Here is a 23,139-nt window from a genome sequence, read left to right on the forward strand (position 1 = left end):
TTGGGGCGCCGGTTAGCAGTGCCCTGCCTGGGATAACCCTTAGCAGACCCAGTCTAGGGGCCCTGGTAAACCCCCTGGGGGCTCTCGGGTCCGATAGTGGAGACTCTTGCGTCCCCTCTCGCTTTGTGCGAGTTGAGGGTTGCTCTGTCCCTTTGTCTCAGGGTGACTCTCCTTGTTTTTGCCTCCGTCATGCTGCCTGTTGGGTCGGTGACACATTCGACCCTGAGTCCTGCGAGCTTTGTTGCTTGTTTGTGACTCCATTCACCCAGTCTGCTGATGGATTCCCGTGGGTGCAGGCAGCTCGCGCGTTGCAGGGTAGGTTGTTGCAACGCGCCCAGATTTGTCGCTTCCCTGGACGCCCCGATGCTGCCCCGCTTGTGTAGGGACCCAGACTTGGGGGTTTTGGTCGCTTCGGCCTTGGTTCTTCCAAGCCCCCCTTGTTTTTCCCCCTCCTGCTTCCGGCCCCTACGCATCTGCAGGCTTCAGGGTCGGGGCGGGGTTAGAGGTTCTGAGACTTGGGCAGTTTCAGGAGTTGCCCTGTCCAGGGTAGCTGCAGAGGCATTCGAGTCTGTTCCTGCGGCCGATGCTCCGGGGTCTGACCAGTGGGCCCCTTCTCTTCCAGCTCTCTCGGCTGCCCCGGCTTTTTCTTGTGGGGCCGGGGCTTTGGAGGTCAACTCGGCCCCGGGGCCTGGTGTAGAGGCTCCTGGGGTTGAAGAGGAGCGGCCTTGGGGGCCTTGGGCTCCATTGCGCCCCGCCTGGATTCTGTCCTTCTGAGCGAGGCTTACTGTTGCGAGGAGTGGAGTTTTCTTCCCCCCTCTGCGTACAATTTGGGCTTGGGTTCTGCTCCTCCCCGGGTTCGGTTCCGTGTCCCTGTGGTTTCTTCGGTTCCGTCTTCCGGAGGTTTTTGGCTACCCGCATCTCTTCACCTGCAGCGCGGTTGGCCTTTGCGGCTTACCTCCTGCGTGTCCCGGAGTTTGCCTCCAAACTGGTTCCTTCTGTTCTGGACAGGTTGGGCTCCTTGTAGCCGTTTGGGCTCCTTGTGGCCGTTTGGGCTCCTTGTGGCCGTTTGGGCTCCTTGTGGCCGTTTGGGCTCCTTGTGGCCGTTTGGGCTCCTTGAGGCCATTTGGGCTCCCTGCGACCGTTTGGGCTCCCTGCGGCCGTTTGGGCTCCCTGCGGCCGTTTGGGCTCCTTGCTGCCGTTTGGGCTCCTTGCTGCCGTTTGGGCTCCTTGCAGCCGTTTGGGCTCCTTGCAGCCGTTTGGGCTCCTTGCAGCCGTTAGGGCTGCTTGTCGCCGGTTGGGCTACTTCTCGCCGGTTGGGCTACTTCTCGCCTTGTTGGGCTCCTTGTAGCTGGTTGGGCTACTGTCGCCAGTTGGACTACTTCTCGCCTTGTTGGGCTACTTCTCTCCTAGTTGGGCTACTTCTCTCCTAGTTGGGCTACTTCTTGCCTGGTTGGGCTACTTCTCGCCTGGTTGGGCTACTTTTCTTTCACGTCCTGCGCATGTGCCGTGGGAGTTTGTTTTGGTTCCAGGCGGTGTGCACACGTGTTCTGCATCCATTTTCTCTTGGGGGGGGGCTTTGCCTCTCGCTCTTTTCTTAATCCAATTTGTGCCCCGTTGCCTTGGGGGTGTTCTGGGGTGCCGCTGTGGGGAAGTCACAAGGTTTTTCCCTGCGTTCTAGGGTGGGGAGCCTCCTTCGCCGTTCCCCTGCTCTCCAGCATGGGCGCCCTGGCCGCCTCCGGCGGCTACGGACTCGAAAGCTTGCGTCATGGCCCTTCAGCGCCTATGTTTTGCAGGTGAGTTGCTGCGGTTTGGTGTCTCCTTCGTCCTGACGCTGTTTTTGTTTTGGAAGTAGGAATGGGTGTACATACGTACTTGAGAACGTGGACCGTATCACCCGAGGTGCCTACTGCAGGGCTATTAGCCCATACTGGGCAGCTCTTGTTCTCTCCACCTGCTTCCTTCCTCGGTTCACGGGTGTCTGCGGGTGGCCTCTTGGCCCTTCCGAGGCGGCTCCTGCCCCTCTCCTATGCTTGTCTAACCTTGCTTGAGTTCTGGGCCCCGCCTCCACATTGTTCCGCAGTGCAACGGTGGGGATGCCTGTTCGGTGGTACGTTTTCCTGTGTCGAGGGTGTCTTGTGCTCGCCTCCTTGTGCTTCCACAATTGGGTTCTGGCTCTTTGGTTTCCCCTCTCCCCTGTCGTTTGCCTGTCGAGCGGATTCTGTGCTTCATGGGCGCTCTCGTCTCTGCTCTTGGGGCTGTGTATGGGGTCAGCCCAAGATGGGCTGCCTAATGTGTTCCTTTGATTGCCTGTTACACTGCACATGTTTCTTCTACCGTCCCTGTGGCTCAGTTGGGTGCTCGGTTTCCGCCAGTGTCCAATAGTGTGCCACTCGTGTACGTTTTATCTATCGTCTCTATCTATCTTCTCTGTCGCTTCCTCGGGGAGTGTGGTGACGTTTTGCTGCGGTTTTGGTACTGCAGCTGCATGTCAGGGTTGGTTATGGCATTATGTTCGGCCCTTCCATGCTCCCTCTGGGGCCCTCCTTCCTTGCCGGTCTTGCTGTGCCGGGCCTGGTTTTTCCATGTTCCTTGGATTCTCTGTCTTGTCCTTGCCTCGTTGTGCTGGCTGGGGATGAGCTTGGGGTCTTCGTCTCGCCCCTTGCCTATCCTCCGGTTTCCATTCAAGTTCCAGAGCCTAGTGGGCTCCCTTCCTTGGTGTTTTTCACAGCTGCCCCGGGGGTTTTCTTGATGCTGAGGCTTTGAGGGGACAGCTCGGCCCCGGGGCCTGCAGGATGGGTTCCCGGGGCTGGGGTGTGGCTAACGCGAGGGGCCTTAGGCCCCGTTGGTCCCCGTCGGGGTATTTCTACCCCTCTGGGCGGGGCTTGCGGTTTTGTGGTGTGGGGTTTTTCCGTTTTCCCTCTCCGCACGTGCTTTGTGGGCGTCGGCCCCTCCCTGGGCTTGGTTACCTTGTCCATTGTGCCCGTTGTTTCCGTCCTGTCGGTGGGTGCTTTTCTACGGTCTTCGCCCCTTTTTTCCGGGACGGGCCTTCTCCGTCATGTCCCCCTCTTTTTGGGGTTTCTGCATGACTTTTATTCTCGGGTGCGACGGGGTTTTTGTGCCTTCGTCCTTTGTGTTTGCTTCTTTTGGTTCTCGAAGGTTTGGGACAGATTTGCTCCTTCCCGTTTTCTGGTACGTCTGTCATCATTCGGTTGAGCTTCCCTCCGGTCCTTTCTCGGGCTTGTGGGTCCTATTCCCGGCGGCTTCTGGGTGTTTGGCCTTCTTGTTCTTTTGTGCATATCTCGTCTCTTCGCGCTGTCTCGGCACTACTCGTTTTCTTGGGGGCGATTTTGCTCCTCTTAATGAGTCTTTTCACTCCTGCCCTTCTGCGGGATGTTGGTGCTTTGTATGGTCCCACACAGGAAGAGATTCAGCTTACCTCAAGAGTGTCCGTCAGTCAGAAAGAGATTCAGCTAGCCCCAAAGTGTCCATCAGTTATTCAGGTATTGATGAAAATATCTATGGAAAACACCACCATGGAAGCCGCTAACACTGTTCATCTATGCTATTTGTATCAGATGCATCATCACTAAATGCAGAAAACGATTCATCTACAGTATGTGTCATCTAAATAAATTGTAGATAGCACAGGATTGCAAGGGTGACGCTCAGAGCTACAACTGGATACGCTCGCTGTATAGTCCTCATAGGTGCTGTATCACTTGCATCCGACCTTTGTGTTAGGTCCTTATTGCGCTTAACTTCCCCAATATTATGACCCTTATGTTCTTCAAACAATAAGGTTTGAATTTCACCAACAGAGCATTATCTTTCAACACCGCGTCAGACAGGTGTTTGGGAGCCAGAGGCGCGTGCGCCACCCATAGCTGCTCATTCAGTACTAACCCAGCTAGCAGCCCTAGGGTGTTCTCTGAATTTTTTTCAAGATGGCTGCCTCTCACTGGAGGTCTTAAGAGTCCATTTCGTACACAACCAACCTCGTACACATTTAGAATTGAGTTACGAAAAATCAAAAAGAGTTTTCTCGGTTTGCGCAGTTTCCCACCGACCGAGAATACTCGATTAGCACAGTTAAGTGGTTAAATATTAGTAAATGGTGTCGGGTTTCCTGGCACATGTTATCTTTATAGCTTATCAAGGAAGTGTAGAATAGCATGATGAATTAGTGAAGAAAAGTATCCCTTTTAACCACTGTGCTGCGCCAACTGAGAAAACTCGGTCAGTTGGAACGAAACTTGCAACAAAACATTTAGTGTGGACACATTACTGACACTTGTATCACAGTTTCATAGAACATTATGAACGTTCTGCTGTATACATATTATAATGGACACAAATATGCATCATATAGAATAAAAAAAAAGTAATAAAACCACATTGGAAATACATAGAACAAATAATTTAATATATATTTGTGGCAACTCGCAGTGCAGGCGATGAGTCACAATAACGTGGCTGAAGTATGTTGACCAGACCACAGTGCTTGGTCTGGTCGCAGTGCTTGAATGGCCCGCGCGACCGCCTCTGGGAGCTTCATGCACGGGTAACCAGCCCTTGATGACGACACAGCGCACCTTGTCCACGTCCCCACAGCCAAAGTAAGTAGAATTTGGTATGTATTTTTACATAGACATGTTCAGGGAATGGAATTTATCATATTACAAACAAAAATATTTTTTGGGGGAACACTTGATTTCATGCACACAGGGGAAATGTCACAATAAACTCGGTGCATCACAGTAGTTAATCCCAACAATCTTGTAACATAACAGAGTGCTCCATATTTATTCAGTGTAAAATAATCCTTTGTTTCTCAATAAAACCCAGTTGGGAAATTATACCCCAAGGTGTATTTCTTGTTCCCTGTAAAACAAGATTTATTGTTGGCCAAATGTTTTGTGGAGTATATACATATATATATCCCAACCATTATTTATAAGAAAGTAAGAACTAGTTTTGTTAGTTGTACTCTAGAGTATGGCTTTCAAGCTCGTGCTGTACAGTTTCAGATGGTCAGGCTGGGGTGGCGTAATTCTCTGGTTCAGCCTTCTCCTTGATTCTTCATGTCTGCTGTTTTTGTGGATCACCATCTCTGTGGTGATCAAGTAGTTTATTGGTGTCTCACCTGCAGTCTTCCTCCCAATGATAGTTTATGATGTCTTGGCATGCCTTCCACAATTTTCTATTCCTTTGTCTTTGCTCCTCAGTTTTTGGATTGTTCTGTCCTTCCTTGGCTTTACCTTGTTCAGCGTCTATTGCCGCATGCTGTCACCTTTTCTCATGTTGCGTTGGCGGAGTTGCTTCGGCTTGCATTTGGGGTCGTTACCTCTTCGGCCCTATTTCACATGCTTTTTCATGCATTGTTTCACCTCTGGCCTGCTCATGCGCTGCCTGAGCCTGCCTGGTCTCTTGGCCAGGTTTTCTCTTTTGTCCACTCCAATGACTCCTTTGATCTGGGTATATTTTCAATAAGCGTTATTTACGCTCTCTCTGGATTCCGGTTGCCAGGTGGGGAAGCTTCTTGCTCTCCTCTGGTGCCAAGGCCTTTGTTCTTTTGGCCCTTGTGGGCTCCTTGTTTGGTTGCTGTCGGCTCCTTTTCTGGTGGGGAATGAGCTGGTTAGCTTCCGGTTGGGTTTTCTGGTAGTGGATGTTTGGTTGGTTCGGCCGGGGAGTGCATCATGTGCTGTGTCTGGTGGTAGTTTTACTCCTCTGGCTTCATACCACTGGTTCTGTTTTGGTGGACTATTTGGGGTTTGCTCTGGTTTCCCTGGTTCCCTGTTCAGGGCTAATGTTTCTCAGGTCGTCCACAGTGTTCTTTGGTTTAGCCAGCCTGTGGTATGCCCTTGTGCCCATGCTGTGCATCAGTATGCCAATTTTAGCCATTCTTTGCTTCTTGTGTGGCCTTGTATCTTGTTTTGTGACCATTGGTCTCTTTCCTTTTGATACCTGCAGGGCTTCCTCATTCCGAGTAGGTGCTGTTCTTTCCTCTCTGTGGGTAGATAGTTTCAGTGAGCCACATTGAGCTCCCCCAAAAAACCAGAGTTGAATGTAATGGAATGCCAACTTCTGCATGAGCCCCGGTGGCTCCGTAACATCCTCCCTTCCCAGGGCATTAGGGTAGTTTCAAATCATCATATGAACTAGTGGTGGCCAGCTAACCCGTTCTGCCTCCCTCTTTACCCAAACAAGGGGGGAGGTGGGGTGAACTAGCTTGTACTAGTTTCACACATTTTTGATCATTTGGTTACATTGTTGGGGGAGTTTGATCTTTTGGCTGCTTTGAGGCTGCGGTTTGGTTTTTAGCCAAGCAGTGGTCTGTTATGTTTCGATGACTTTCTGGGTGTCTTCCCCTGGTAGTGGCTGACATGAATACATTTTACATAAAAATTTTCATATATCATCCCTGCCTCTCCCTGAGAGGTCCTGATTCTGGCTTGTGGTCCCTGGTAGGCCAATAAGAACTCAGCGACTGATGGCACTTTGTAGTGTGGCACTATATCAGTATACTGTAGTAGCTTCAGGGAGCCACCAGGTCTCACCCAGAAATTGGCATTTAATTACATACAACGCAGGTTTTTCACATTTATCGTAGTTCTAACTAATTTTCTTTTTGTTTAGCTCTTATCACTAACTTTCTTAGGCGCCATGGTGACTTCTTTGTGATTAGAATATAAAAAATATCCAAGAAAACATAAGCAAGTTTACAGAAAAGTTTAGTAGGGAGCACTGAACAACAGCTACTGGGAAACAGACTTGTCTGTTAAACATGTTTATGTTTGAGTACTGAGCAAGCAGTTGGCTACGAACACAGCATGAATGCAGCATTCAAGAGCCAAATTATTCGAGATGGGAGCCGTTCGAGTACCGAGGTTCCTCTGTATATGCATAAATATGTATGCTATATATTTTACATTTATTTTTACAGGATATGACTGCTAGAAGTAGAGAGGCAGCTATGACTGAGTTCTCAGTATCAGGAGTTGCCAAATCCAGTGTCAATGACATCATAAGAACAAGTATGATTAAAACCTAGTTGTGCTTTAATAAAGGATTTAATTTGATAATTTTCATAACATAAGCCTTATTATGAACATACTTGCCATATGTTAACCAGCATGTACAGCCCAACTTTAAATATTGTATATCACAAGTATTCATAGATCCTAGTTTATAAAAACTACTTTAAAAAGATTTGTTAAACACTAATTATAAGCACCGTTTCAGGCCACCAAGTGCTTGGAAACATGACTGGTGAAAATGTTGAGTCATCAGATGAATCTGACACTGTTGACTCCCTTTTGATTGACTCAGGGAGTGAAGATGACAGTTTAACTCTTATGTCTGCAGCTGGAAGAGCAGGACCGGTATTGCAACAAGGTTTAGTATATGCAGGCTCATTAAAAACAGCCTCAGCTAGCACACAACAGCTAGAACACACTTCTTTACCATTGGAAAGAGTGTCTGCTAGTCATTCTTATACTCGTCCTCCTTCAGCTCGACCAAAATCTAGCCAAAAGAGAATGGGAGGAAGTAGTTTGACAACTTGGACAAGTGTCAAGGGAAGTGGACGTGTGTCCCCCTTATCAGTATCAGAGGACAATAGTGATGATGCTTTTTAAGTCAAGACATACTCCTTTAATACCTTTAACAAAATTTAAACTATTCAAATGGACTTTCATGCATGATCATGATGCCAAAGGATCTTGTGGGTAGATTTAAATAAGTTTTTATTTTTTCTAAATGTATTTTGAAAATTTTTCTAAATGTATTTTGAGAATTTCTTAATCAAATATATTGCTTTCATAATAACTCTTCTAATCTTTTTAGAATGGTGAAAAATTATAGATGTAAAATTGAATAATCTTCAAATTTAACCCTTAAACTGCACAAAGCATATGATGCTTTGAATAACTGTCAACAAATTGCACAGAGCATCATATGATGTTTGGGAGTACCACACAAGATTTAAAAGTCCCGCGGCTACACAGGGTTCACGTCAGCTTTCTCAGGGCTCTTGTAAACAGACGCCATTTTTAAAACAAATCGTGGGCAACATTGTCGGGTGTGAAAGCCACAGTACTGAGTGAGCCACCAAGGCTGGCGCACGTGGCATGAACTCACGGCACTGCTGTTCAGCTTGTGACTACAGCATTGCCTAACAATGTCAAAAATATTTGTAACTGGTATTATTTAACAATAATAGTATTACAAAAAAAAAACCCTGACTGTGATAAAAATGACAAGGATTCTGATAATACAGTAGCAGGATTGTGGTGATAATTTGTGCTGTGCGTAATATTGTGGGAGGAGTAATGTTGAGGGTGGGAGGGCTGTAGCATCGTCTGTCGAATCTGTGTGGCCACTTGTTATTGTCTGCACTCACCAAACCAGCTTAGTGGTTTGCTATGGTGAACACAAATGTAGATATTTATATATAATGTGTATGTATATATATATATATATATATATATATATATATATATATATATATATATATATATATATATATATATATATATATGTCGTACCTAATAGCCAGAACGCACTTCTCAGCCTACTATTCAAGGCCCGATTTGCCTAATAAGCCAAGTTTTCATGAATTAATGTTTTTTCGTCTACCTAACCTACCTAACCTAACCTAACCTAGCTTTTTTTTGGCTACCTAACCTAACCTTACCTATAAATATAGGTTAGGTTAGGTAGGGTTGGTTAGGTTCGGTCATATATCTACGTTAATTTTAACTCCAATAAAACAAAATTGACCTCATACATAGAGAAAAGGGTTGCTTTATCATTTCATAAGAAAAAAATTATAGTAAATATATAAATTCAGGAAAACTTGGCTTATTAGGCAAATCCGGCCTTGAATAGTAGGCTGAGAAGTGAGTTCTGGCTACTAGGTACGACATATATATATATAATATATATATATATATAATATATATATATATATATATATATATATATATATATATATATATATATATATATATATATATATATATATATATATATATATATATATATATATATATATATATATAATATAGTTTAATAACACCAAAAGAAGTGTTGGGAGAAGCCATTTTGGTGAGGGAGGTGGCATTATCTGCATGACTTGTCATGCTGTGTAAGGGTGACCTCTATACTCTTTGGGCACTAAACCAGCTTTGTTGAACAGTTATGGTGAATAAAACATGTAGATACTTGTATATATAATGTGTGTATATAGTGTAATAACACCACAAACAGTATACTTGAAGGAGGAATGTTAGTGCATCTGGCCTTGAATTAGGTAGGGAGCATCAGTTGTGTGTGGCCACCTGTTACTGTCTGCACTCACCATATCAACTTAGTGGTTCACTATGGTGAACAAAACATGTAGAAACTTATATATATCCTGTGTATATAGTGTAATAACAGCAAAACTATTTGTTTATTGTTTTATGAACATAATTGAATCACTAATATGATCACAATAATTTTGAGTATAGCAATGATTCACACATTTTATTATACAATATAAATATATCACACTACACACTATTGAATAATATTACTGCAAAAAAAAAAAAATTAGAAAAAATCAATCATCGAAATAATTAGGTAATAATATTTTTGTCAACTCCCGCCTGACTGCTCAGGCGGAGCTGACCGCCTCTAGCGCTTGCTCTGTGAATGCCTCTTATTTTTGTCAGAATTCCCCGCATTATTGCGGCCAAAATAACCCACCTACGAGTTTGTTATTACTGTATTTTTCCTGTGATCAGGGAACACAAATGAACACTTTTATAAGACAAAATATTTTTGTGAAATATTTTTTTGTTGCGCCTGTGGGTGTTGAAGGCCATATAGCCCAGAGCAGCCCAGAGGTTTTAAGCTGGAATTAATGCAAGAGAAAGTTTGGAATGAAAGTACAAGCAGAATTGTTTTAGTGAAAAAGTTGCTAATGTGAAGTATAGTGTGTTGATGTAGTGTATGGCTAATGTGAAGTACTGTATAGTGTGTTGATGTAGTGTATGGCTAATGTGAAGTATAGTGTGTTGATATAATGTATGGCTAATGTAAGTATAGTGTGTTGCTGTAGTGTATGGCTAATGTGAAGTATAGTGTGTTGCTGTAGTGTATGGCTAATGTGAAGTATAGTGTGTTGATGTAGTGTATGGCTAATGTGAAGCATAGTGTGATGTAATGTATGGCTAATGTAAGTATAGTGTGTTGATATAGTGTATGGCTAATGTGAAGTATAGTGTGTTGCTGTAGTGTATGGCTAATGTAAGTATAGTGTGTTGATATAGTGCATGGCTAATGTGAAGTATAGTGTGTTGCTGTAGTGTATGGCTAATGTGAAGCATAGCATGTCAATGTAATGTATGGCTAATGTAAGTATAGTGTGTTGATATAGTGTATGACTAATGTGAAGTATAGTGTGTTGATTTAGTGTATTGGCTAAAAGAGCGAACACCAGATAAGAGAACACATTACAAACTTGTAATGTGTTTTATAGAAAGAACACGATTATGGAAAAAAAAGACCTTAGAATAGTGTGTTAGATGTAATGGCTAAGAGATAATCAAGGAAATAGATTCAGTAAATAATGCTATGAGAATAACTGTAATTTGAGGAGTGGAAGCAGGTTGTGGGAGAGAAATTGAGAGTAAACAATGACATTGGGCTTCCCTTAACCACTTAACTGCGCCAACCAAGAAAACTGTTTTTTATTTTTTTGTACCCATTCGAAACGCGCGTGCGGTTGGTTGTGTACGAGATGGATGCCTGAAGCAATCAGTGAGCAGCGGCCATTTTTGAAAAAAAAATCCCAGAATGCCCCAGGCCCAAGGGTAGCCTCAGTTTTGATTGAGCAACCATGGCTGACGCACGTGCCTCCAGCTCCCAGTCACCTGTGGGATGCGCTGTTGCAAAACCGCTTTCTCCAGAGGAGATAAACAGTTTATTGTTTGAAGATGAAAAGAATATTATATTGATGACCTAAGGAGCAATAGAGACATAACACAAGGGTCCAGTGGAAGTGAAACAGATACAGAGGAAGACGATTCAGTGAACGCATAACGTTCAGGGCGAGCTGCACACACAGTGAAGCGTCACAGGTCATCGCCCTTGCCAGTATTATCCCCACCACCACCACCTCCATCTCCCATTTTTGACAATAGTGATACTGTCGAGTCATTTTCTGGGTTTAGTGACGCTGCTTCTGATACAAGTAGCATAGCTAGCAGCTGCCGTCATCGCAGTGTTACCAGGCGCAGATCTGCTGTCTCAGCAGGTCGCCCCTGCCAAGCACCGCCATGTATCCCCTCTTGACGACACTGACGACAGTGTTGCCTCTATATCAACTTTCCCTTCTCGCCCTACTAGTAGACAAGGTAGAAGACCTCCAACTCCTCTCCAAAGGTGATTTAGTGCAAGAAAACACACCCGTAGTGGAGTCGCTCGTAGCGGTGCTACAAGGAGAAAGGGTGAATTTGTGTGGGAGGACTGATATTTTTGTACCACACAAACCTCAATTTGATGTTAGTGATATGGGGTTGCACCCATGTTCTCGTACACAGGTGAAGACATGACGGAAATGGAATATTTTATTACATATTTTGATGAGCAGTTCATGCAACATCTTGTTGCCGAAACCAACAGATATGCAGGGCAACTTATTGAAGGTGGCATATTACAGGCTTTATGTATGATACGTTGGAAGGACACCACTGTGGCTGAGCTGTATGTGTTGTTTGCTCTATGTATGCTCCAGAAACATTTGGAGAAGCAAGTTATTGAGGATTATTGGAACAAAGAAGCTGCTGTTCCATCACCTGTGTTCAACAAATACATGTCACGAGACAGGTTCCTGCTACTACTACGGTGCCTGCACTTTGAAAACCTTGAAAATTTTGATAGAAATTATAGACTTTGGAGAGTGCGAAAAGTGTTCAATGATCGCAGAGGGAAATTCTGTGATTACTTTGTACCTGGACAGAATGAACAAATCAACAAGAGCCGTGATGAGGATTCGAACCTGCGTCCGGGAGCATCCCAGACGCTGCCTTAATCGACTTAGCTATGAAATGGTTAAAAGTGTTGACAGAATGTTGTCATTGACGAACCCCCAGTTCTTTTCAAAGGACGTCTTCTCTTCAAATAGTACATCCCATCGAAATGGCACCGTTTGGGCCTCAAATTTTTTGTACTGTGTGACTGTGAAACCGGAATGGTGATCGATATATTATATTATGGTACAGACGTACCCTCAGAGGATCCTCTCGGGTTTTTCTGGCAGTGTAGTGAAGACGCTAATGGAACCATTGCTGAACAAGGGGCACATTCTGTACACTTGACAATTATTATACGAGCCCCTTGCTAACAAAGTTCTTCCTTGAACATAACAAGGGCGTGTGTGGCACTGTAAAGACAAATAGGAAAAAAATGCCAGTTTTTTTAAATAATATTGGTGTAGGTGATTGTGAACTTAGAACATGTGACAAAATATTAGCAGTGCATTGGAAAGACAAACGTGAAGTCAATATGTTGTCAACTATTCACACTGGTGAAATGCTTGACAGTGGCAAAGTGAGGTATCGAGGTGATGGATCATTGTTCAAGCCAGATTGTATCATTGACTACAATATAAATATGAGACTTGTAGATAAATGTGATATGATGGTTGGTGCTGTTGAGTGTGTCCACAGAACTGTAAAGTGGACAAGGAAATTCTTCTTTCATCTTGTGGACGTAACAGTGCTCAACTGTTTCAACGTGTTTTTGATGAAAACGGGCAAAAAACCATCAATTCGAGTGTTTAGTCAAGCTCTGCTGTTGCAATTATTCATCAAATATGGCCAGGAAGATAGCATAAGGACAGTTTATCATGCCCCAACCAGAGCACATTTAGTGTCCAACAGACTGGCTGGTAAAGAGGCTTTTGCAATTCACAAGCCTGCAATTTCTCAATCGACTTGAGAATGGTCCAGGACGGACCGAAACGTCATCGTCCCTTCAACTTCTAGTGTGTGGTCTGGTCAACATACTTCAGCCACGTTATTGTAACTCATCGCCTGCACAAGCCTGCCTACCTACCACCTACAGCAAATAAGGCCAAAGGCATATGTGAATGCATTGTTTGCATGCACTCAGAACGAAAACTAAGCAAGCGAAAATATGTATACCATATGTGTCGAGTGCAAAGTCCCGCCGTGTCTCATGGACTGCTTCTTTGAATATCACTCGCTTGCTAAGTACTAATAGTGTAGTACAATGTGTTACTTTGTAAATAGAGTGTGAAACTGTATATAATGTATTATTAGTGAATGTAGAACAAGTAATATTGCAACAATAAACCTTTATTGAGGACACTTTAGTGACACATGTATCACAGTTCCATGGAACATTATGGACGTTATACTTTATAAACATTGTCAGGACACATATATACATCTGATACGATACGAAAAAACCTTAGAAAGCATTGAAAATACAAAGAAATAATATTTGTAAATATAATTGTGGCAACTTGTGGGTTTTGAATGGCCCGCACGGCCGTGTTTGGGCGTGTCATGCACGAGCGACCGGCCCTTGATGACATCACAGCGCACCTTGTCCACGTCCTCACGTCCAAAGTAGGTGGAATTAGACATATATTTTTATGTACACGTGATCAGGGAAGGGAATTCATAATTTTAAAAAGAAAAAAAAATTAGGGAACACTTGATTTCATGCGCATCGGGGAATTTCACAATAAACTCGCCGCAGCACGGTGGTTAATGAATCATGTCATTGTGCACCTATGTATGTATTGAAGCATGTAAGCTTGTGCACATGGATCAGTATATACAGTGAATTATGATTATGCATTATAGTTGCACAGAAAATGACTCAAACTGTATGTTGAAGACAGTGTACTTGCAAGAGAATGAGGTTGCATTACATTTGATCCATCCCATTTGTTGCTGGACTATGGCTGTAAACACTTAAATAAATTTATATTGAATACAATTGGCACCTAAACTTATCAGAGTTTAGAGATTTTATACTTTTCAAATATAAATACGTTCATTTCATTCACATTAAATTCCATTTGTCAAGTGATGCTCCATACACTTATTTTGTCCAGGCCTTCTTAAAGAGCATGACTATCATCTAAGTTTCTTATCTACCTTAACCACTGCACTCCTCTGCATTCAAATACAACATACCTGTGGTGCGCTGAAAATAAAGAGACAAGGAAGCGGTCCAAGAGTCCCACGCAAGACCTAGCCAGATCTGAACCTGAGAGGGAACCAGATGGGACTTCCTCCAGTTCACCAAGAACCCGAACCCGGCAAGCTGGGAAAGAACCAAATCCCTGGCTAGCAGAGAAGAGGACCAGCTGGGAGCCCAAACCAGCCAGTTGTCAAGGTAAGCCAACACCCGAACACCTAGAAAATGCAGATGGATCACAACGACCCAGGTAAGACGTGTGATCATGCAAGGTGACAGGTTCAACCTGAACGAGAGACAACGAAAGCGGTAATCTTGACGCCCCACAACAAAACCGAGTCAGTCCGTGAACCCCGGATGAATCGGGACGTGCTAAGAAGTGTCCCAGAGGTCCAGGGACACCATCCAACAGCCCGGTGCTAACAGGAGCTGAACCTGGGGCAGCATAATCATCCGAAAGGAGAGGCAATGAACCCAGGGGTTCAGACGGGACAAGTCCAGAATGAACCTCAGGTCTGCATAGTCCCGTTTCGGTACTGGGAACAGATGGGAAACCCATCTGAGGGACGTCGTCATTTCGACCACACCCAAGCACACCCAATATACATGGATGGCGATATACTAAAGAAATTGTTCACGACTTTAGTTAGGCCAAAGCTAGAATATGCAATGGTTGTGTGGTGCCCATATCTTAAGAAGCACATCAACAAACTGGAAACGGTGCAAAGACACGCTACTAAGTGGCTCCCAGAACTGAAGGGCAAGAGCTACGAGGAAAGGTTAGAGGCATTAAATATGCCAAAACTAGAAGACAGAAGAAAAAGAGGTGATATGATCACTACATACAAAATAGTAACAGGAATTGATAAAATCGATAGGGAAGATTTCCTGAGACCTGGAACTTTAAGAACAAGAGGGCATAGATTTAAACTAGCTAAACACATGCCGAAGAAATATAAGAAAATTCACTTTCGCAAACAGAGTGGTAGACAGTTGGAACAAGTTAGGTGAGAAGGTGGTGGAGGCCAAGACCGTCAGTAGTTTCAAAGCGTTATATGACAAAGAGTGCTGGGAAGACGGGACAACACGAGCGTAGCTCTCATCCTGTAACTACACTTAGGTAATTAACAAAAATTATCACTCCAAGACGACTCGACAGAGCTCAGGGGAAGAGGCCTGCCTCGCCAGCCCCAAACCTGGCGGGGCCACCCAACGCCACCGCAGGCCGAAGAAAACGACCCGAAACGCCCACAAATCGTGGGACCAGGCGTGAGCGAACAGCCCAAGCCTCCCCCCCATCATCCCGTCAATGGGGCAAAACACAAAAGGGCCGGCGCCCCTTACGAGATTGAACATGGAGCTGCACTACGCCAGTAACATCCCGGGAAAGGGCAGGGGCAAACAAGCATTCATTGAGTGCTGAAGGTCGCCCCCCCCCCCCAGGAAAACCTGAACCACCGTCGAAGCCTCGTGCCACTCAAGCGTACGGGAATGACAGAAGGAATGCCAAGCCTCCAAAGTAAACACAGGACAATCTGCCAGCCAGGATGACTCTGGAAACTCTTAACAGACCCAGAAAGAGAACGACGTCCCAAACCTGAAAGAAGACGGTTCCATAACCGAGGTATAATCCGGGGTTGTAAAGGAGGTAAGCCACTAGGGCCACGCGCACCGCAGATGGTTGGATGCGGGAAGCCAAAAACCTCAGGAAAGATGGAACCGACGCACGCGGAGGGACAAGGAACCAAACCCGGGAAGGGGTAGATACCAAATCCATTTCGTACACAGAGGGGGGAAAAGAGAACCCCACTCTTTGTAAGAGTAAGCCCCGCTCAGAGGGCAGAAAAACCCAGGTGGGGTCCAACGGGGCCCAAGGCCCCCTATTCTGCCCCTCCCCGACCCCAGGATCCTCCACCGCAGGACCCGGGGCCGAATCATCCCCTAAAGCACCGGCTTCAAAAGAAAAGGCCGGCGCAACCGTGTAAGACGGACGGAAGGGGGGCCCACTGATCAGACCCGGAGGCTTCAGCTGGGGGATCGGACTTGAATGCCTCAGTCACCACACAGGAAGAGGCATCCCCCGAGACTGTCCGAGTCTCAAGACCATCTAAACCAAGACTCCGACTCCAAAACCCCTCAGGCGTTTCGGGGCTGAAAGCAGAAGGTTGGGGGGAGCGGAACAAACCACAGAAGAAGGACGAGGGGGTGCGGACTGTAACAAGGCCAAAGCAACCCCAAGTCCGGGTCCCTACAAGCAAAACGGGGCAGCCTCGGGGCATCTGGGTGAGCAACCAACCTAGCGTGTTGCAACAACCTAAAGTGCACATGTAACGCCTGTACCCGCAAAAGATCATCCTCAGTTTGGGTAAATTGAGTAACCAGCAAGCAGCAAAACTTGCAGGACTCCGGGTCGAAAGTGTCACCGACACAACAGGCAGCGTGATGGAGGCAAAAACAGTGAGTCACCCTGAGACAAGGGGACCGAGCAACCCTCGAACTCGCACGAAGCGAGGGGGGACTCAGGGGTCATGTCCATTGGACCCGCACGCCCCCTGGGGTTTCCCAGGGTCCTGCGATGGAACTCATACTCAGGGAATCATGGGCAGGGTACTGCTAACCGGCTCCCAAAACTACCAAGCAACTCTCTAAAGCTGAACCTCAGGAATGTGTACACTCACGGGGACCTAGCAGGGGGTATCACCAGAAGAGAACCGTTTTCAGGTCAGGCACAAAGGGACAACAAGCAAGGCAGACCCCTCCCCCCCCCTCCCCCCACAAGGCAAAAAGAAAAAGAAAAAGAAAACCCCGCAAGAGGACAACGTACCCAAAAGGAACAGAGCCGGCTGCTATGAATGGTGAAAACAAGATGCGCAGCACCCTGCTCCTCTTACCAGTGCAAACTGCCTCTTACCCTAAGATACACAATGGAGACAAAACCCCCAAGCACCCAAAGGGCGGCCGAAAAACCGAGCAGTAAATCGGTCTAGCAGAGGCAAGACCCAAGGAACTTGTGGAAGGTGGCCCCAAGCTCCAAAGGCAGTACTTACAGGGCACCTAGGGACGATAACTCTAGGCGCATGCAGCCCGAGTACTGTAGAATAACTCCTGGCTCGTGCAACCCCTGGAGGACAGTCACCACACTCAAAGCACAGTGCTGAAAATCACTGATGCCAGAGCACACGACCTTTGCCTCTAGCAAACGCCTTAGAAATGAAGGAGTGGATAGCCTGGTGGGGGGGTCTTGGGCTCCCCCCTTTCCCCTCCCGGGAAAGGGGGGGGGGGGAGCTACGCAGACAGCGGCGCAGCAATGTGTGACGTCATGCTCGTTTGCCCGTTTCTTTTTGGAGAGTTCTATCCACTTGTTCGGCTTTTGGTAGCAATTTTTCACCAGAATAGGGGTTTGTTTTGGGATGCCTACCTTTCTGGGTGCCTAACCCGGTCGATGGCAGACATAGAATGCTTCCAACCACACAGGGGTTTCTATAGGCCATTGCTTCCCATGCCTCTCTGAGGAGGGCCAGGTTCTGGCTCGTGGTCCCCAGTAGGCCCACAGAACTCCATACACATGATTGATGCCAAAGTCTGACATTAGCATATCAGCCTGGATAGCTCCAGGAAGCCGAAGGGGCTCCCCCCAGAAAAAATTATTGTATGTGACATACTTTAGCTGTGATGGAGCTGGGAAGTTGAGCATATTATGGGCGCTGAGCGATGGAGCGCTCAAGGTCACTAGGCCCCGCCACCCCATGAAGTGGCAGTTGCCGCGAATATAATGTTTCACAATTATTTTCATATTTCTCATTGTTTCTTTTCTGGTTTTATGCAGTAATATTATTCAAAAGTGTGTAATTTGTGGAATTTATATAGTTCAATGTGTGGAACATCACTATGCTCAAAATGATGGGGCTCATATATGTGACAGGTGTATTATATTCTACGATCAATCAAACAGTGTTTTTGCTGTTATTACACTATACACACACACATTGTACCACACAGTGGTACCTCGGGTTACGAACGTCCCTGTTTACGAACTTTTCAGATTACGAGCCCGATTTGTTCGGAAAATTTGAATCGGGATAAGAACTTTGCGTCGAGATACGAGTTTGATATGCGTACGGCCGATCAGTCGCATGGTGGCATGGCGATCGCGCCTCAGTTTACCAGTGCCTCGCGCCCAGTGACTATCCTGCCTGAATTCTTCACAAGGATTTACAGTTTTTTGTCGTATTTTTGGCCATTTGAGCATAAAAGTTGTTATTACAGTATATATCTTGCTATGGGTCCCAAGAAAGCCAGTTTAAGGTTCAAGGCAAGAAATCACATGTGAGAATGACCATAGAGGAAAAACAAGATATCATTCGTAAACATGAAAATGGTACTCGTGCTGATGAACTAGCTAGGCAGTACAACAAATCTTCAGGGGAGGAAGAGGAAGTAGTAGAAATTGTCCCATCGTCATTAATTAAGAAAATGTGTGCAGTATGGGAAGGACTGCAAAGGTTTGCTGAAAAGAATCACCCAGAGAAAGCTGTAGTAGGCCATTGGATTAATCTTTTCAGTGATAATGTGATGCCTCACTACAGACAAGGGAAAAACAATCTTCAATGGAATGTTTCCTTGTGAGAAAAGTGAGAAAATCAAGCAGTGAACCACAACCAAGACCTAGTGGTATGCAGGCAAAACATGCCAGAGAGCGCACACCAGAGAAATCTTCACTGCCTGATGTTATAATGGAAGGGGACTCCCCTTCCAAATAGTAACACCTCTCCTCCACCCTCCTCCTAACCATCTTCCATACGCCAACAGGAGTCATTAGCAAGGGTTAGTAATAACTTGAACATACTTTTGTAGTGAAGATTTGGGTGAATTATGTATAAAATTTACTTTGAAGTGAAGTTTTTTGGGAGTCAGGAACAGATTAATTTATTTCCCATTATTTCTTATGGAGAAATTTGCTTCGATTTACGGGTTACGAACTGTCTTCAGGAATGGATTAAATTCTTATACCGAGGTACCCCTGTATATATCTATCTACATATGTGTTCACCATAGCAAACTACTAAGTTAGTATGGTGAGCCAAAAAACAAGAGTGGGCTGCTACACCCAGCCTGCCCTCCTCCACTCCTTCAACACCTAACTCGCCAACATTATTCCTCCCACAATACTGTTTATGGTGTTATTACACTATATAAACACGTATTATATATACATATCTACATGTTTTATTCACCATAACTATACTAATAAGCCATTATGGTGTCCAAACAGCATAGTGGTTACTGCATGACAAGTCACACAGCAGACGACAGCCTCACTCATCTATCAACTAAATGACTCCTCCCAATATAAGCCTTTTGCTGTTATTATACTCTATACATACGTTCTATATACTCTATACATACATTATATTTAAGTATCTACATTTGTGTAGATACTCACCATAGCGAATCACTAAGCTGATATGGTGATTCCGGACAATAACATGTTGTCACACACCAGCCAACGCCACCTCTCCCTCCCTCACCAACAGTACTCCTCCCACTGCTAATTCTCACCACAATCCTGGTCACTAAATCATGTAAATGAATAATTTTCCACATGTTTATTTTGTAAAGGAACATGAGAAATCATTTGAAGAATTTTAGATGGACGAAATAATGGCAGTGTTCTGTGGCTAGCACCGTGAACATCGTGAACAGCATTTATTCACTGATATCTGAACATTGTTCACAGTCTTTATCACAGTCAAGCTCTTCTGTAATACTATCATGGCTAAATAATACCAGATACATATATATATATTTGGAAAATTTTAGACGATGCTGTCGTCAAAAGCTGAACAGCAATGCTGTTAGCACATGCTGCGTGCGCCAGCCTTGGCGGCTCACTCGGTACCGAGGCTCTCACACCTGGGCATGTTGCCTAGGATTTTTTTTTTAAATGGCGTCTGTTTAGGAGAGCCCCGGGGAAGCTGGTGTGAACCCTGTGTAGCCGTGGGAGTTTTGAATGATACACTATACCTAAAAGATCCCCGAGACTCGTTGTGCACAACACGTCGAGAGCCTCAAGGTGCGTTGCGCAGTGCAGTGGTTAATATCTTAGAATGATCATCAGCAAACATGTTCATATAATTCTGTGTTCCTTCTGGAAGGTCGTTTATGTAGCCAATGAACATCACCAGAATACAAACTCAACCCTGTACTCCACTACTCCACTCGTCACATTTCTCGTGTCTGATACATTGCCTCTGATTACTGCCTTAATTTCCATCATAAAACTTTTCATCCATATTAGAAGCCTCTCTGTCATTCCTCTGGTATGTTCCAGTTTCCAGAACATCCTCTTATGTGGGACTCTTTCAAAAGCCTTTTTATTAGGTCCAGATAAATTTAGTCAACCCAACTATATTTTTCCTGTAAAATCTCTGTGGCTCGATCATAGGAACTGAGTCAATTCATTACACAGGATCTTCCAGATCGAAAACCATACTGTCTGTTATTATGTCGTTTTCTCCAGGTGTTTTACCCATTTAATTTTAATTATTTTTCCAATATTTTGACTATCACATTTGTCAATAATACAGGTCTATAATTAAGAGAGGTCTTCCCTTGTTGTCACTTTTGTAGATTGGAACTATGTGAGCTTATTCCCATATGTCTGCCAGGACTCCTGTACACAGATACTTGAAAAATCAATTGAAGTGGTATGCTGAGCTCAAGTGCACATTCTCTCAGCACCCATGGTGAAATTCCATCTGGACCAACTGTTTTATTCTTACTTAGCTCCTTGAGCATTTTTTCCACTTCATCTCTAAACACTTTTAAGCACTCTATATTTTTCTCTGAAATTCTTATTGTCTGGTTCTCTAAAAATGTAATTTTGCACACACTTTGGAATTGTTCTTTTAATGTTTCATACATTATCTTTTCATTTTACATTAATTTGTTTCCCATTTTCAACCTCTGAATATTGTCCTTTACCTGCAATTTGCTTTTAGTGAATATATAGAATAGTCCTGGTTCTGTTTTACTTTTGTCTGCTATCCCTCTAAAAAATTTCTGCTACTCTTTTTCACTGCCGTGTAATTGTTTCTTGCTTCCTTGAATCACTGGTATGTTTGAGGGTTTGACCTCTTCCTATAATGATTCCATTTGTCTGTCTTTTGGTCTCTGGCCCTCTCATATTTCTGTTGAACCAATCCTGTTTCTGCATATCTTGGTATGAATTTTGTTTGTACCTTAACACTTTGGCGTACCCCGCACGCCACCCCTCAACTGTGCGATTTGGGTCCCAGGGTGTCACGGGAGCGCGCGTAAATTCTGAAAAGTGTATACTCTCTTCAACTTTGTCACCTTAATTCTCGTCCTACGACATTAAATTTGGTATCATTGTGTTCGCAATAGAATTCTCTACAGCACTAAATGCATATAAACTCCAAAAGCCCGGCTAATTACCCGCAGCAAACAGAAAAAGTGCGAACGAGTTACCCAGGAGTACGCAAACTCGATAAAATGTTTTCACTATTTTCACTCTGGTCACCTCAATTTTCGTCCTAGGTCTTTCATTTTGATCTCAATGGGTTCGCAATAGAATTCTCTAGAGGAACATTAGTACAGTACAACCTCGATTCAACGAATCTCCGGCTAGTTCGCACACTTTTCAGGCCGAATTTACTCACCTGGTTCGACGAACAATGGTTCGCCGAAGCGGGGGATGTTCGGATTTGCTTACGATGTCCAGACAGAGTTCACAAACTGGTGGAAAACTTTCCCATTTTATCACAGATTACAATTAATAATTCTCTCATATGACAAGTTGGATCACACAAGTGGATCACACAAGCGGACCACACAAGCGGACCACACAAGCGAACCACACGAGTGGACCACAAGCTTACGATTTTGGGACAGAGTTCACAGAGTGGTGGAAAACTTTCTCATTCTATCACAGATTACAATTAATAATTCCTTCATAAGAAGTTGGATCACACAAGTGAACCATATGAACCAAACACCAGCCAAAATGGTCCACACAAACACCAGCCAGTGATCCACACAAGTGAACAACCGAGTTTCCATGATTTTCGTTCACTGATTTGGGGCACACGTATCTTTGTACATTATTATAAAGGATGAAGCGTGATTACCTAGCTACATGTGGTAAAATCTCCTTATAGACATTTTCTGTGATGAAACAAGATGAGTGAGGGTGGACAGATAAGAGAATACTATACTGTAAACCTCACTTTATAGTGAGGTTTCACTCACTTTCGTCTGTGTGTTGTCATAGTTCAGTGACCCATGACTTTTGAGTTTCATATTAATAAATAATTTCTAAAACCAGTGTTTTAATAGCTTTTTATTATCCTAATTAAACAAAACTAAATAAAACCGAAAATATACTGTAATATGATAGACATCTGCTATTTGAGAAATTACTGTATGTTATTGGAACAACTCTAGTGTGAGTGATTGGACGGGTCTAATCCCTGTACACAGCACCATGCGTGTTTCATCCCTCCCTCCCTCCATACCTCCCTCCATACCACCCTCCTCTTTCCCTCCATACCTCCCTCCCTCTCTCTCTCCATCCCTCCATACCTCTCTCCATCTCTCCATCTCTCCCTCTCTCCATCCCTCCCTCCCTCCCTCCCTCTCTCCATCCCTCCCTCCCTCTCTCCCTCCATCCCTCCCTCCTTCCTTCCATCCTTCCTCTCTCTCCATCCCTCTCTCTTTCCATCCCCCCCCTGCCTCCCTCTCTCCTTCCCCCCCTGCCTCCCTCTCTCCATCCCCCCTGCCTCCCTCTCTCCATCCCTCCCTCTCTCTCTCCATCCCTCCCTCTCTCCATCCATCCCCTTTCTTCAATTCTGGATGGATGGAGGGAGAAACAAGTTAAAAAAGTTAACTGGGTCA

At 44.8% G+C, this 23,139-nt stretch overlaps 1 protein-coding gene across 5 annotated transcripts in view; it reads left to right on the forward strand.

Annotated features, from left to right (window-relative positions):
* The window catches only part of LOC123757278 (clusterin-associated protein 1), a 307,075-nt gene that overhangs the window by 274,724 nt on the left and 9,212 nt on the right, over nucleotides 1-23,139 (forward strand). For 3 of the 5 annotated variants that reach the window (XM_045740824.2, XM_045740825.2, XM_069323866.1), the window contains 2 exons: nucleotides 6,944-7,034; nucleotides 7,243-8,264. In XM_045740824.2, coding sequence (XP_045596780.2) covers nucleotides 6,944-7,034; nucleotides 7,243-7,637 — 486 coding nt within the window. In that variant the 3' untranslated portion in view covers nucleotides 7,638-8,264. Of the gene's footprint in view, nucleotides 1-6,943; nucleotides 7,035-7,242; nucleotides 8,265-23,139 lie in introns of those variants that run through there. The other 2 variants (XM_045740827.2, XM_045740826.2) reach the window with 2 other exon arrangements.

The sequence above is a fragment of the Procambarus clarkii genome, chromosome 13, assembly GCF_040958095.1.
Source record: "Procambarus clarkii isolate CNS0578487 chromosome 13, FALCON_Pclarkii_2.0, whole genome shotgun sequence".
In the NCBI taxonomy this organism is placed as follows: domain Eukaryota; kingdom Metazoa; phylum Arthropoda; class Malacostraca; order Decapoda; family Cambaridae; genus Procambarus; species Procambarus clarkii.